At 43.0% G+C, this 15,062-nt stretch overlaps 1 protein-coding gene across 10 annotated transcripts in view; it reads left to right on the top strand.

The window, feature by feature from the left end:
* Window positions 1-15,062, top strand: part of NAV2 (neuron navigator 2) — a 711,083-nt gene that overhangs the window by 509,867 nt on the left and 186,154 nt on the right. For all 10 annotated transcript variants that reach the window (XR_012497554.2, XM_074336128.2, XM_074336124.2 and 7 more), the window contains one exon: window positions 779-936. Coding sequence is in view for 9 of the 10 variants with exons in the window: in XM_074336128.2 (XP_074192229.2) it covers window positions 779-936 (158 nt within the window). In the remaining variant the exon portion in view is untranslated. The remainder of the gene's footprint in view (window positions 1-778; window positions 937-15,062) is intronic.

Raw genomic sequence — 15,062 nt, forward strand, 5'->3', positions numbered from 1 at the left:
TTTAGACACATTAGAGAAAAGTCTGCTGACTTCATTTCCCAAACCACCCAAAATGAGGTGTTTTATTTAAAGGCAGTGTGTGTGTGTCTTTAGGCTAACAGATTCCTGCTGGTTTTACAGAAAGAACATGATTTTATCCATCTACTGTGCAGAGAAGCTGGGCTTTCCTTCGACACCTGATGCCTGTGCAGACAGGTTGTCAGGTGTCGAAGGAAAATGTATGTCTGAAGAAGTTTCCCTCCGGGCCATACGTTTTCACTGCAGATGTGTTGGGTTCTGAGTGGTAGCAGTTCCCGTCTGATTTTTATAAATTGTCTTTTCTTGATACTTATATCTCTGGGTTATGGCAAGCACCGTTTTCAACACCTACCAGAAGAGATAGGCACACAAGGTAAACAGCTTAGAGTCTCAATGGGCCTTTATGTTCCATGCTTGATGGAGTTAGAGATGACGTGGTTCAGCCCTACTGTAAAGTAAAAATACTCCTCCAAGAGACGACAAGCCAGGTAAACTTCGCATTTTTAATCTGCAAGCATATTCATCTATTTTGCCTTCAAAATGTCTCTCTTTGCTCAAAGGAAAACGTTTTGCTGTTGGACTTTGGGGTCATTACTAGCGTAGTGGTTTGTAGTGGTTCCAGTAACTCTTTTGATGGCAAAGCTCCACAGCGTCCTGAATGGGTTCTTTTCCCTCCTGCATGGTGGCAGTAGTTCCTTCTTTTGACACACGCCTGTGCTCCTGAGACTGAGTCTGTCACTCTGTTGGTTTTGCATTTTAGACTTCCGGGTCCTACCACAAGGGTATCCACTGCAGGCAGCGACGCCAAGACACGCGGAGGGGCAGCCACAGCTAACAACCGCCGCAGCCAGAGCTTTAACAACTATGACAAGTCGAAACCAGTCACCTCCCCACCCCCACCAAGCAGCCACGAGAAAGGTGAGTCACCTTGGGGTCCTTCTTGTCACCTTCCTTATAGCACATCCAGTTCCTTTGGGTGAGTGTCGTCGGGGGTGGGGTTGCAAACAGGGTGGTAGTGGGTCGCACCGGCATAGCTGGCTGGCGGGAACTTTGTTAACAGATGCATTACTAAAGTGGGGGAAATACTGTGATATTCATGGTTGCCAGGAAGCATAGCTGTATTCGTCTGGGAGGGGCCTGTCAGGTACCTGGCTACAGATAGAAGCAATGTAGCATTTGCAATTTAAAAATAAATTTTCATAGAACTTGCTCTATGTGGGGTAGGTGGTTTTCCAGAAATGCAAACTTCTTGGGGGCATGCATTTTGTGAGCTGATAAGCTTTTTACCATCAGAAGTGATGTGGGGGAAATAAGGAACGAGTGAGTTTTCATCCTTTGAAAAAAGTCAGAAATATGGGTTGGCTAAAGGAAGATCTTGGCTACATATAAGGACAAGGCAACATTGCTCTTGGTGTTCTACTGATGTAACTTTTGCCAAAAAAGGATATGATTTTCCTACTATACGTAGCATTGAGCTTATCCATCTGCTTAGGATGGAGATCAAAGGTAGCCCAGTGGGGGCTCCTGCACAGAAGGTAGTGAAACCTTTGCTTGCTTCTGTCTGTGTCTTGTGAGACATTGGAGAAACTGAGGCAGCTTAGAAGATTCTTCAGGAAGAGGCAGAGCCCTCCTTCATTCCTCCCAGGCAAAGTGGTCTTGTGGGGATGTGCCCAGGTCTCTTGGAAGCACTTCCTACATGGTGGTGGGGAGCTTCCTAGGGCTCGGCCTACACGCGCCCCTCTTCTGCCCTGAGACCAAGAGAGCTGCCTTCTGCTCCCTAAAGGGCTCCAGGAACCTGGGCAGCCCTCCTACTGGGAAGGAGATTAGAACCTCCCCCACGCACACCTCCAGCTCAGGATAACTTAGTTCAGTGGAGTTGGGATCCCCCCACTCCGGAATACCAGAGGAAATGTGAAGGAGATTTATGTAAGGTTGACACAGACACACGACAGAAGGGTTTCCCATAACCAGGATGTCTCAACCAGTCAAGACTCTGTCATCCAGCCCTTGGCCTCTGCCTCAAGCAAACCATTTTTCTTTTTCTTCTCTTCCTGCCCCTTCCCCTCACCTCCTTTCATTTTCTTCACCATACCCAAGTGTGCTCTTTCTAAAAGTGTGTTTAAATTATAAAATAATGCATGCTTATAAAATGGTACAAGTATATATCAAATAAAAGTTCTCCTATGCTCCCAGAAGGATACTATTATAAACCGTCCTACGAGTATCCTTCAGAACTTTCACAGTGCATTTATATGTATAAAATATATATGTACAGAGGGTGCCAAAGAAATGTATACACATTTTAAGAACGGAAAACCGTATTAAAATTGTAGTAATATATACCGATAACAAAAGATGAATACAAGTCACGTGTGACTTCTGCAATTACAAGAGGTGCTCAAAGTGGTTACCATCAGCGTCCAGACACTTCAGATTAAGGTGAACTACTGCTTGAGCAACATTGACCAAAGTGCCCACTTGTATACATTTTTTGGCACCCCCAGTATGTGTGTGTATATGAAAAATATATAGAAAGGTTTTCGGTTTTTCTATAAATAAGAGCTGAATTTTACTGAGTGCCTACTATGTGTCTCATTGAATTCCCCCAAACAAGCTGTGTTGATCCCCACTTTCAGTGCCTGCTGAGATCACCCCAGAAATAGTAAGAGGTGTAGTTGGAACTGAACAACTGTGGTAAGGGGACAGTGCAATTTTCATATTTCCGCCTCCTTTGTTCATGGTCCCTATATTCTCCCTTGAATATGATCTCGATTGCAGCTTATGAAGCAGCCAGCTTACGTGCAAAATATGGTAGATGGTGAGGGAAGAGAAATCACTCAGCCACCTAGCCGTGTGTACGACACGATAGGTCCTGGGTGCCTCAGATAGCATCCTTCACCTTGAGACATCTCGGCGAGAGACATATTCCAGATAAATTGCAGTTCGGTGTGGTTGGTGCGGTAGTTGAGGCAGGGATTGCTTTCAGATGATGTCAAGTCCGTGATGTAGTCTCATTACTTGTCCTTCCTGGAAACTTTCTTGTGAGTCAGGCCCTGATTGTGTTGTGGTCTGGCATTTCACTCAGGTGAAATTCATAAATCTATATCTGTGACACGTGGACCCAGGCGTTCCACTTTTAGGAATTGATGTAATCACATCCGTAAGTCAAATGAGAAATTCATTATTCTGTCAATAAATGAAAGAAATATTTCAACACTCCGTCCCAAATTTTAAAGGCATGAAGAGAAATGAAAGGACATCGTTACAGGTAATGTTTGAAAACCTGAGAGCACTTGATACTAGTGAGGAAATGCTCAAGGATTCCTCTTAAAATCATGTCCACAGACACAAGTCCCCCACTTACCTTTATCACTGAATTTAGTTCTGACTATAGCAGATAGTCACCTGAGATAGGAAACAGAAGGAAAATGGTAGGTAATACTTCATAGCTAGAAAAAACCTGGGGACTCACCCAAAATTCATTAGCTCGTTCCATAAGGTGACCAAGTATACAGTTGATATAGAAAAACCGAAGTGTTCCTGTACAGCAACACAACCTGTTAATTGTCCTAAAGACTCTGATTTCCGATTTTGTGGTTCGGAGCCGTCTATGGGTCCTTAGCCTCTAGGAAAACCTGCTAATTGTCATTATGGCTCTCATGGTTACGTCCGCCTTTGGTTTCATCCCCTCGCTCCTGCAGGCAACAATCAGGCAGAGCCTCGCCTGGCCTGTGGGATGTGTCAGCGGGTTCCACTGTGAAACATCTGCTGAGAAATGGCCCGAGACTCCCGGCAGCTCTTTACTTCCTCTGTTGGCTCCTAGTAGCTCTGAGGCTTCAAACCAAAATCACAGATGTTCAGAGAGAGGAATAGCTGTCTTTTCCAACATGTGTAACATTATCAGTTTTCGCCTCCTCCCCTTCCCTCACTGACATTCTCTGAAGGGGTTAACGCTGCCAGAGATCTAATATTAATTCATTTCTAAAGTGTTTGGTTCATCATATGAATTTGAAATGTTCATATTCCTAGACTGAATTCCGCACATATGGACGATGATTTCTTTTGAATGATACGGGTTTCTTCGTTTTATAGAAAGCATTTCTTTATTTTCATTATGAAAAGCATCAGGTAAAAATTCAAACAAAACAGAAATTTGTTAAAAGAAAAAGAACCGTACATAATCCCAACTCCCATAAGTAGCTACTGTTTACCTCTTAATTTAGATTCTGCTGTATTTCTTCATGCATATCTTGCCACATTTTGATGGATAAGTTTTTCCCAATGTTTACTATTTGCCAGGTACTATTCTAAATGCTTTATTGGTAATAATGTGTTTAATTCTTACAGGAGCTATGTACATATGCATATATACTCTCACACACATATGTTTATGACTTTTAGAATCTTATAAATAAAGTAAAATCAAGGACAGCCATTTCATAAGTCATTCTCTCATTATAATAGTTGCACAGTTCTCCATTGTATGAATTTATTTTAATCTTTTTAGCCACTTTTAGATTGCTTCTAAGTTTTTAATATTATAAATAGCACTAAGATTAATGTCCTTATATGTCTTTTTTTGCATCTATACAGCCATTTCAGGGCAATTGCTGCAATAAAGGGTATGCACCTTTTACGGTTGCTCTTAGGTTTCCAAATTTTGCTCCCACAAGGTTATATTTCTATCTATAACTTATTTATAATTTCCATCAACAGGGTGTGAAACTGCTGGTTTTCCTATACACTTGACACTGCTTTTATTTTCATGCACTTGGGTAAAAAATACTCTGTCTTTAAAGTGAGGTAAATTATTTTAAGAAGCTGAAATCAAACAAGATGATCTGTTAAAAACTGGTCTTTTTTTATGACACTCTTCTGTGAGTGACGTTGGCATAGTACAGAAGTCTGGGGCTTTGGGATCAAGCTCTCGACTGGCTAACGTGACCTCCCTCAAGACACTTACTGTCTCCAGGCCTTAGTTTCCTGTTCCGTAAAGTGAGTCTGAGGTTGTCCATCACTAAGTTACTGGGAAGCGTGAATGAATTCTTCAGTTTTCACTGGCCATTTGGCCTTGTCTGAGGTGAGTGCCGTCTTTCTAGTAGGTTCTCTCCGTTGGTCTTTGTTCTGTGTCACTTCTTTCCTCTTTGTTCACTCCTGCACACCCTGGGCAGAAGAGAAGAGCCAGCCATGACTAGAGACAGAGGTTTACAGCCTTTAACGCTATGTCATGTCTAAGCAACACCGGGGCCATTAATTTAGAATCTCTATAAACTTATCAGTTTGTGGTTGGCGAACCAAGTTATGTATCTGAGTTACTGATCGGGAGATGAACTCGTAAAGAAGTTGCCCAGGTCCTGCCATTCACCAGGATTCTGACATAAAATCACCGTTTAGACTAGATGGAAGGGAATGAGTGGTCCAAGTCACGCAGAAAAGAGGTGCGAGTCCCTCTGTTTCTTTCTTGTTGTTGCCTTCATTGTTTTGTTCATTTTGTCACTACGGCTAGCATTGGACTTCTTATAGTGACAGAGAAAACTGAGACACACACTTTGCTTTCCGGGAACTCACAGCCTCAGGGGAGGGGCAGAGCTCTCATGTCCTATAATAGAGATATGCTCAAAGTTGTGAGGCAAGAGATGAACTTACAGGAAGGCCCAGGGAGAACTTCAGAGAAGTGATACCATTTGTGATGATTTCCATGTCTGGATTTTTACTGATAGAAAAAGGAAGGGAAGGCTGGGAAGGAATGACTCATCCTGCTGTTCTGGTCCAGCTGCTAATGTGAGATGTCATCTGCTGGGGTCACTGTATTAATAAACCCTTGTCCTGTGGAGGCCCATAGAGTGGAAGATCATTTCATTGATGGGGTAGGGCCTCCTGAGTCATCAGGAGAACTCTGCCGTTCCAGAGCTCTTATTCCGGGCCAGGGAGAGCTTGGGCACCTATCCATCATCTCTGGTTGGGAATCAGCTGGGAAGTCACCGGGACCCTCTCACCAGAAGCCATAATTGTCTGAGTGCTTACACGCCAGCCTAGAGGTTTGAACCGGGGAGTACCTATGAATTTGAAGAGGTCTCTGGAGGATCAAATGGAAACGGAACTCAGTGAACCATTAGGCTAGCTGTTGAGACGAGGCAGCAGGGTGAATCAGAAGCTACCGAACTTGGGGACCTCACATGGCACTGGAGGGAGAAAAAGAAAAGCCGAGAAAGTGTTTGAGTCTCTTGGGCCAGAATACAGTTATCTCAGTAGAAAAGGTTTAGCGCCCTGAAATTAAAGAGAAAGTATGTACCTCGAAGGAAGACAACTGAGTTTGAGTTGTGGCCTTGCCATTTCCCAGGCTTGTGTCTTTGGGCATCTGCTCAGAATTGCCCTCAGAAGACCATCCCCGGCCACACTTGGCACCACTCCACTTAGAAGAATCGAGGCATGAATCCCAGGTTGCTGGCAAGGCCGTGCAGAGGTTTCTTTTCCATTGGAGTGGTCCTTGCAGCGCTGTATCCAGCAGTCCACACAGCCATCCAGATGCTGCCCCCTCCCAGCTCAGGCGACAGCTCAGCTCTGAGGGTACAAGACTTGGATGGAGCAGGTGCATGAGTCACCAGCTTAAAAGCCACATGCTCCTCAGGAGCCAGTATCTCATGTAACAGCTCCATATACATGATTTCCAGGGTCCCCACAAAGACAAGCCTCGATTAGTAGAGTCACAGCACTCAGAGATGTCCTAAATGATGGTGTCCCCCAAGAGGTATTTATACTTTAATTATAGCTCTTCCCCGTCCAGATGGCTTTAGCTATCCAGGGTCATTTTCACCATGAGCAATGTTGCTTAGTAACATAACTGACATTCTATCTTTATCAAGTTTCCAGGGGAACAGAGTTGCAAGGTTAACCCAAGGTCAAATTCTCATGCAGCAGGGAAAAGATTTTGTTAATCCTATTCCAACAGCGAACCCCCTCACCTCTCAGAGCTTCAGTTTATTTATCTGTGAAGTGGCAACAGGCTGCTCAACCACGAATGATGGGAGAAAGAAAGTTAGATGTAAAGCATTCTTTTTAATTTTTTGTATAGCCCAATTCAAATGTCCTGTCTTTGTGCCCTCTCTTGGTTATAGACATTTCCATGAAGGGTGTGACTTGTTTATTGACATCATGGGTTTAATTTCCATGGCATGATGAGATTGCTAAGTTCTGATCTTTTAAAATAGTGTATCATCAGTTAGTTTGCTGTCTGTTAACGGTACGCCTGCACAACTGGGGGTGGGGTGGAGGTTAATGCCGCATGCCGTCAAGGCAGGTTTCATTTTTCTAGTTTGCATTTCATACTAGTTTCCCTTTGTTACTAATCATTGACATTGTCTAATTGAATCGACGAAAAGTCCCCAAACATATGGCACCTCTCTCTAAAATAATGCCTCAACGGTCTCATTTTTCCTCTCTGACATAGTATATGCAGGTTGCCCATGGGTGATCTCAGAGGGAATAGGTCAGACATGGTTGGTCTCTGTTAAGTCTGAAGTCCCATGATCTACTGAGATGGTAAATTCGAGACTCTAAACTTGTTTCTCGAGGTATGATTAATGGACCAGTAACACGAGCATCTCTTGAGGTAATTGCTAAAAAGACAAATCCCGAGGCTTTGCAAACCTAGTCCTTCTAATTCAGATTTCTATGTGAGAGCCTGGAAGTCTACGTTTTACAGCCTTGTCATTCTTACAGGGCCCTATCGGCTGAGGGTGCCGTGCCCTCGGCACAGAGGGGTGAACACAGGTATAGCTGCCTCTCTGTGCCGACGACAAGGCCTCCTCAGCCTCTCCTAGGCTGAGAACTCCTCTCCTAGGAGAGCTTCTCGGGCACCTTCATTTGAAAGGACAGGTTGCCCTCTACTTGCCCTTCAGTTCTCAGCACCACTTTGTAGTGTGTTGTGTTGGGGAGTGGAGATAAGGTAGCAGGACACCCAGACTCATGCCTGGCATGTAGCAGGAGCTCAAAAAACAGAAAACCATTTACATTTGCATATACATTTTGTTGTATGTATATTTAATTCATTCTCAAAACTAGCAGCTTATACTGGGTAGACTTTACTTGCATATATCTTCATATCTTCGGGTTTCATTCTCTTGCTGCACTAATCTTTCGTGAAGTTCTTATTTATTTATTTACTTATTTATTTTTAATTTCAATGCTATCTTGTTTTATCTGGAAACATAGAGAAGGAAGTGTCCTTGTGAGGTCTAGAAATAGTGGCAGAGGGAATACAATGCAAGGAGGTGCTTGCTCCGAGGGAGAAAGTCAGCTCACCCTTTCCCTGATTGAGAGTCGTCTTCTGGCTCTTTCTCTACTCAGCCCTTCAAGAGCTGGGTGTTACTTTATGAGCATAAGAGTGCGAGTGCTGCCCTGTTCAGAGGAAGAGCGAGCACTGATGAATCAACGTGAAGAAGAGCTGGAGGGTTGTGCCTTCCTTCCCATATTCCATCCTAGATTTTGTCCTTAACCTCTACCATTAAACTAAAGTCGAACGTGAAGGTGAAAGAATTTGTATCTGGGATAGTCTCTCTGGCCACCTTTGAAAACCATTTTCTTGGTCTACTGTGTAATTCATAGGAGCTGTGAGAGGAGGAGACTCATCAATCCTTCTAATGTGTGAAACTAATAACCTTTAAAGCTAAAGCCATCCTTAGCTTGGAATGTGAAGGCTATAACCATGTTTGCTTTTCTCTAAATATGGATGTGTTTCAAAGCCAATGTGTCGGCTTAAGGTTCTGCTGTGTATATATCCGTTCTGTAAAATACAATAAACCTGGCTCTTTATAACAGGAAGAATAAGAAGAGAAAAGAGAGAAAATAAACCATTTAGGGAGATGAAATATATTTGATTAGTCTTGTGTCAGGAATAGAAAATGACTAGTTAATGTTTATCCGATCTTCAGGTGATAAATCGCAGCATTTCTTTTGCTTCCATCTGCTGTGTGGAAAGCGTCACACATACATAAATTCAATTTAATTTCAAGGATCGTTGGTAGGGGAAAGTATTTATGTTTCTGGGTGCTCTCTTAGTCATTTTTATCCAGGTGTCATCTGTAATCAGGGCTTAGTCATTGATTTAAATGTTCTTTTTAAAAAAATATTTTTCTTCTCCAAGTGAGGTATTTGACAGTGTTCATTAGCATGAGAAGATAAATATATTTGGGGATACATGAAATTAACTTTTCTATGAGCACATGTGGCCCCAGAATCCCGATGCAAAGTGTAAGAACAGGATACTGGTCAGAACGAGGGAGAGCTCCTCAACAATCCAACTCAAAAGCTCTGTGGCTGCAACAACTCAACGATCACTTCTCTGTGAACACATGCTTAGCTGCCCCGCTGGCCTGAGGACATGGCATACTCAGGCTTAAATGAACCTAATAGATAAAGTGCCAGTTTTTCAGCTGCAGCTTGCCTTTCATGATTCTATCAGTATGTGCATTTCATTAGGATACCAACGCATAACCCATGGGCTAGGGAACCATCTTCCGAGGAGGATGTCACAGGAGGGGTTACACTGAGACTATTCCTCCGCAAGATAATGGTCGCAACACTTCCCCGTTGTCTCTGCTGCCCCCTACTGCCCAGGTTTTGCAACGCGTCTGATGAGCGCTTTGGTTTCCATCCTGGCTGGCATTCTGTTTGAGAAGGTAAGTAGCTTCAGACTGTCCAAATGTTTTCTTCCAGACAGGGCCTCGCCACATTTGTTGCCTCGATTTGGAAGAATGTATGTGGACTGAAGCAAACCCACACTGTGGGTGTGATTAGGTTCACGTGGCATGGTGGAAAGCTTTCTCTCCAGTGGGGAGGAAGTGACAGCAGGCCTGAGCTAAAATCGGTCTTCACAAGGCCTTCTATCCCCTCCCTTCAGGGAGCTGCCAGCTGGTGGATTCAAGAATCAGATTTAGCGAAAAGGATCTTTGAGGGCACGAGTTGATTTTTGCTCCAAGAAAAGTTATACTAGACTTGGCTTTATTTTTAAGAGGCAGATAATTTCAACCAGGTTGTACAGTATGGAGTAAATGTGTCTCTCCCTGCTTATTATGCACTCATGTACTTGGAACTCAATCTGTCATCTATTCAGCATGTTACTGAGTGCCTTCTGTGTCTCAGGCATCATCCTCGTCACTAAATATTCCAAAGTGAAAAAAGCAAATAATGATCTCTGCTATCATGGAGCTTACAGTTTGGTGCAAGAGACGAATATTAACCAAAACAAATAATCTTACTACACCTTGTGGTAACTGCTTAATAAGAAGGTTAGGTGTCACGGGCAGGAATTAAGAATGGGTGAAGTTAGTTCTCTGGATTCGGTAGAACTCATCAGGGTGAGACCCAGAGGCAATGTTCGCAGGGATCTGCTTGGCTCAGAACACCCATTTTCCCATGGTTAGAAACAATGGGTGATTTAGGGAATGGTTTTATGGAGAGAGATCAGTTTCATTTTAGAAATGAAGGTCCATGTCCTGGGCCAGGTTTTTTTCCTTCTCTGGCCACAGAGGGTAAAAAAATAACAGGGAAGCAAACTTTGGTTTCATTTTTAACAAATAACTTTTTTTCACATTTGTCTTCTCATAGTTAAACAGACTGCCTTGGGAGTAGAGAGTCCCCTGACCCCCGAGGAATAGCCCAGAGGCTGTATCATCACTTGCTATGGTTACTAGAGGTGGGGTTCCTTGTATTAGCAGGTCAGTTGGAATAGATATTCCCTAAGATCCCTTGCAAATATAGTATTTGATTATCTCAGGCAAAGGGTAGAGTTGGTGTGATTTTGGTCGGTCCTGGAAAGTCCTGGTAATGACTTGTATCCCCCACAGTTTATCAGAGTTCCCAAAGCCTCACCTTTGGCTTCTTTGAAGGTCTTCATTCATTCCAAAACTGCACTTGATTCTCGAGGCTGCTGCATTTCATGCACGTAATGGCTTGTGTACAGTTTGTGATGACTTCTTTGACTCAATTCACATACTTAGGGAAAATTTCTCCCTTAACTTCAGATAAGTTGCCTTGAACTTGCCAGGCTCTTGCTATGAACCCATCTAAGATGCTACAAGCAAGGATTCCTGCTACATAGAAGTCATGGCTTCTGAGTGAGAAGTTATTAATGGCTGGTTTAGCCATTTAACACTTGGGTTCATTTCCTTGCCCTGTCCTGAGAAGACCCAGCTATATATGTCTTCGGGCAGCTGTCCATGTAGAATTTTTTTAAAAATAATTTTTATTTTTCAATTAAAATTGACATACAATGTTATTAGTTTCAGGTGCACAACATAGTAATTAGACATTTATGTAACTTACCAAGTGATCACAGCAATAAATCTAATACCCATCTCACCCTATACGTAGTTATTACAATATTATTGACTATATTCCCTATGCTATACTTTATATCCCCATGACTATTTTGTAATTGCCAATTTGTACTTCTTAATCTCTACCCCTTTTTCACCCATCCCCCCCCAACCTCCCTCCCATCTGGCAAGTGTTTTCTGTATCGATCTGTGTTGATTATTCGTTTATCTTGTCCTTTAGATTCCACATATAAGTGAAATCATATGGCATTTGTGTTTCTCTGTCTGACCTACCCTGCTCAGCATAATACTCTCCAGGTCCATCCATGTGGTTGCAGATGGCAAGATTTCATTCTTTTAGTATGGCTGAGTGATACTCCATTGTATGTATGTACCACTTCTTTATCCATTGATGGGCACTCAGGTTGTCTCCATATCTTGGCTATTGTAAATAATGCTGCAATGAACATATGCAATGCATATGTCCCTTTGAAGTAGTGTTCTGGGTTTCTTCAGATAAATACCCAGAAGTGGGATTACTGGGTCCTTCTTTATCTCTTATAGCATTTGTTTTAAAGTCCGTTAGGTCTAGTATAAGCATTGCTGCCTCAGCTTTTGTTTGTTTGTTTCCACTTTCATGAAATATCTTTGTCTATACCTTAACTTTCAGTCTGTGTGTCTTTCGATCTGAAGTGAATCTCTTATAGGCAGTATGTGTAAGGGTCTTGTTTTCTTATCCATTCAGCCCTCCTATGTCTTTTGATTGGGGCATTTAATCCATTTACATTTCAAGTAATTGTTGATAGACATGTAGTTATTATTTTGTTATTCATAGTTTTGATCTCTTTTTCTTGTCTTCTTAAAGAAGTCTCTTTACCATTGCTTGTAATACTGGTTTGGTGGTGATAAATTCTTTTAGTGTTTTCTTGTCTGGGAGCCTGGCACACCTCATCAGAGCCATCCTGTCAACCTATAGGCTTATGAGAAATAATAGATATTATTTAAAACCATAATCTTCAAACCTGTTACTGCTAGGAGACGGTAAATAATCATGAAACTTACATGGGTTAACCTTTTCGGGACCCTCCAACCTTGATAAGGTTAGTGAAGAAGGTTCTGACTTATTGACTTCTTTGTCCCCAGGCCCTAAAACTGTATTATTTCTCACAAGCCTACAGGTTGACCGGATGGCTCTGATGAGGTGTTCCAGGCTCAGGGGATCTCAGTTGGGCTTGCTCATTGGTTTTATGTCATGTGGGTGATCGCCTGGGTGCTGGTCTTAACTGCGACGACCGAGCTTTCTCTACCTGGTCTTTCATCCTCCAGCAGGCCAGTCGAGGCTGTGGTCATGGTGGTGGATGAGTTCTAAGATGAGGGACTTCACTTCTCTCTGCTTCATTCTGTTGGCCAGAGCAAGTCACATGGCCTGCCCAGATGCATGAGGGTGGGAAACATTCTACCTATTGAGGGAGGTGCTGCAAAGTCACATTGCAAAGCATATGTGTTATCGAGAGGGGTGGAGACTTAAAGCTATTTTTGCAATTAATCTACCACGGTATATAAGTTGGACCCAATAAATATGTATTAATGGATTGATTTCACTTGTCAAGGTAATAGTTCATTTTCACTCCAGGTGCATGAAAAGAATACTAAGCTCATAAAACGTAAGCTGAGATACACTTGTAATTTCCTCTAAGTATGGGAGTGTGTAAAAGCTCTCAGTAGGCAAGTGGCTGGAGCCTCCTTGGTTACTCCAATCCCACAGAAGTTCTCTGACTAGCAGACACAGGCCATTCGCTGAGGGAATACAAGCCCTTCTTGCTTTGGCCAAGATAGGACCTACCTGTGAAAACAGCATCCTGCAACACAGGTCTGGTTCTGCTTAACTTAAGCTTGTTCTCAGGTCTCTGGGATCCTTGCTCCTCAGATAGCCAAGCTCCTCTGCTTTTTCTTTTCCATACTGATGGGCACAAGTGGTCATGTAAAGAAGATGGTCTGAATGCCAGGCTGGGGTTCAGGACCCCAGGGTGTGGTCCCAGCAATTCCACTTGATGGCTGTGTGACTTTGATGGATTCTTTAACATCTCTGAACTTACAATTCCTCAGCTCTAAAATGGAAATGAGAATAACACCACCCTCATACAGTTATTGTGAGGATGACATGAGATGAAACATATGGAAAAAAGAATTCTGAATTAGGTATGTAATGTTTGTTGAACACATGAATTCATGAGTGTACACAGTCAAAAATGACTACAAGGGGCAGAGTTACCACAGCAGCTGAACTGAGAACCCCAGAGTCAGTTCTCCCCTCCTGGTGTCTTGTCTCAGAGTAAAAGTCTAAAGCACCCACACAACCCCCTCTTCTTGCTTAGCTATGTCTCTTGTGGATAAACCATGAGGAAGGATGTTTTCAAAAACCAAGGAACCAAGAAACACAGAGTGACCTTCACTAAAAGAACAGCTTATTAGCAAGTGAACGCTTATCAGAGCTTGGTAAATATTCATCCACCTGGTTATCTGTTGTTCTTGTATCTTAGAAATGTAACCTATTGATTCTTGAACCCCCCGCCCCCTTGCCACTCGTTGAGGGGGGCGGAATTCAAGATAAAAGTATTGATTTAGACAAGCAAACATATTGAAAGAAGCATTTATTAGATTGTCTTTCTTTTAAAAAAATAAATTGGTTTGTCTTTCTTTAAAAAAAAGTAAATTGACTACTAAAGTAGAAGAAAGAAGGTATATCTTTCAGCAGAGTTTTAAACAAAAGGAGATTAGCCAACTTAATTATATTCCTTTAAAACAACTTTTAAAGGTCTTGATTGATGATTTTTGCACAGTGTTTTGGAACAAAGGACCCTTTGATTAGTAAAGGAATTTTTTCTGAATGTGGTTCTATTTTTCCTTTTGTTGTCCATCATCCTTCAGTCTGGGCTCTCTGATCATCTTAATTCATCCAGACCCACAATTTGAAATAATCTGCTGACCCGCTCTTGGGAGCTGTTGACTGAAGTACCTTTGGACAAGAAGAGGAAAGGCATTTTAGCTGATCTAATGAACAGCTCAAGGAAAGGGGTGGAGTGCAGATGCCGGGTGAGGAGATTGCTGAGCTCCCTGCTGTCGGAGCTTGCCAACGTGCCATGGCTCTGGCCTTGGGGTGTGGGTCAGCCTGAGTGGTCATGTCTTGGCAATCGAAGTAGCCACTGCTGGCGGGAAACTGATCAGGACTGTTCAGTCTCATTACGGAGTCCCTCAGATCACCTTCTGGCATGAAACGCTTCAGAAATCATCAAAGGGCTGAGGTAGAGGCTGGATTCCTTGAAGTGCTTCCAAAGGCTTTGGCATATCTGCCTTTTGGATGAGCTTAACTAAACAGAAAGCTTTTCAGGTCCGGGGCAGTGGGGGCGGGGAGGCCCCTGGCACTAAGAGTAACACTGAGATGGGGGTGGGAAGGGGAGGAGGAGGGAGCTGGCTCCAACTGGCCCACCACTCACTCTCTCCCCTCCGTCCCTCCCCTTCTCCTCCCTGGAGCTGTTCCTGGCTCACTCTTCATCTCTGAAGGTAATTTCCAAACACGAAAACGAGTGGAAAGCGGGTCTGTGTTAATCCGCAGATGCCTCTGTGTCCTGTGGATTTATCAGCTGTCCCGTAGAACTTTCTGCAGGGATGGCAGTATTCTAATATCTGTACTGTCTAACGTGGTAACCACGAGCTCTTGTGGCTGTTGGG

This window comes from Rhinolophus sinicus, chromosome 14 (genome assembly GCF_057876585.1).
Source record: "Rhinolophus sinicus isolate RSI-liver-muscle chromosome 14, RSI-T2T, whole genome shotgun sequence".
Lineage (NCBI taxonomy): Eukaryota > Metazoa > Chordata > Mammalia > Chiroptera > Rhinolophidae > Rhinolophus > Rhinolophus sinicus.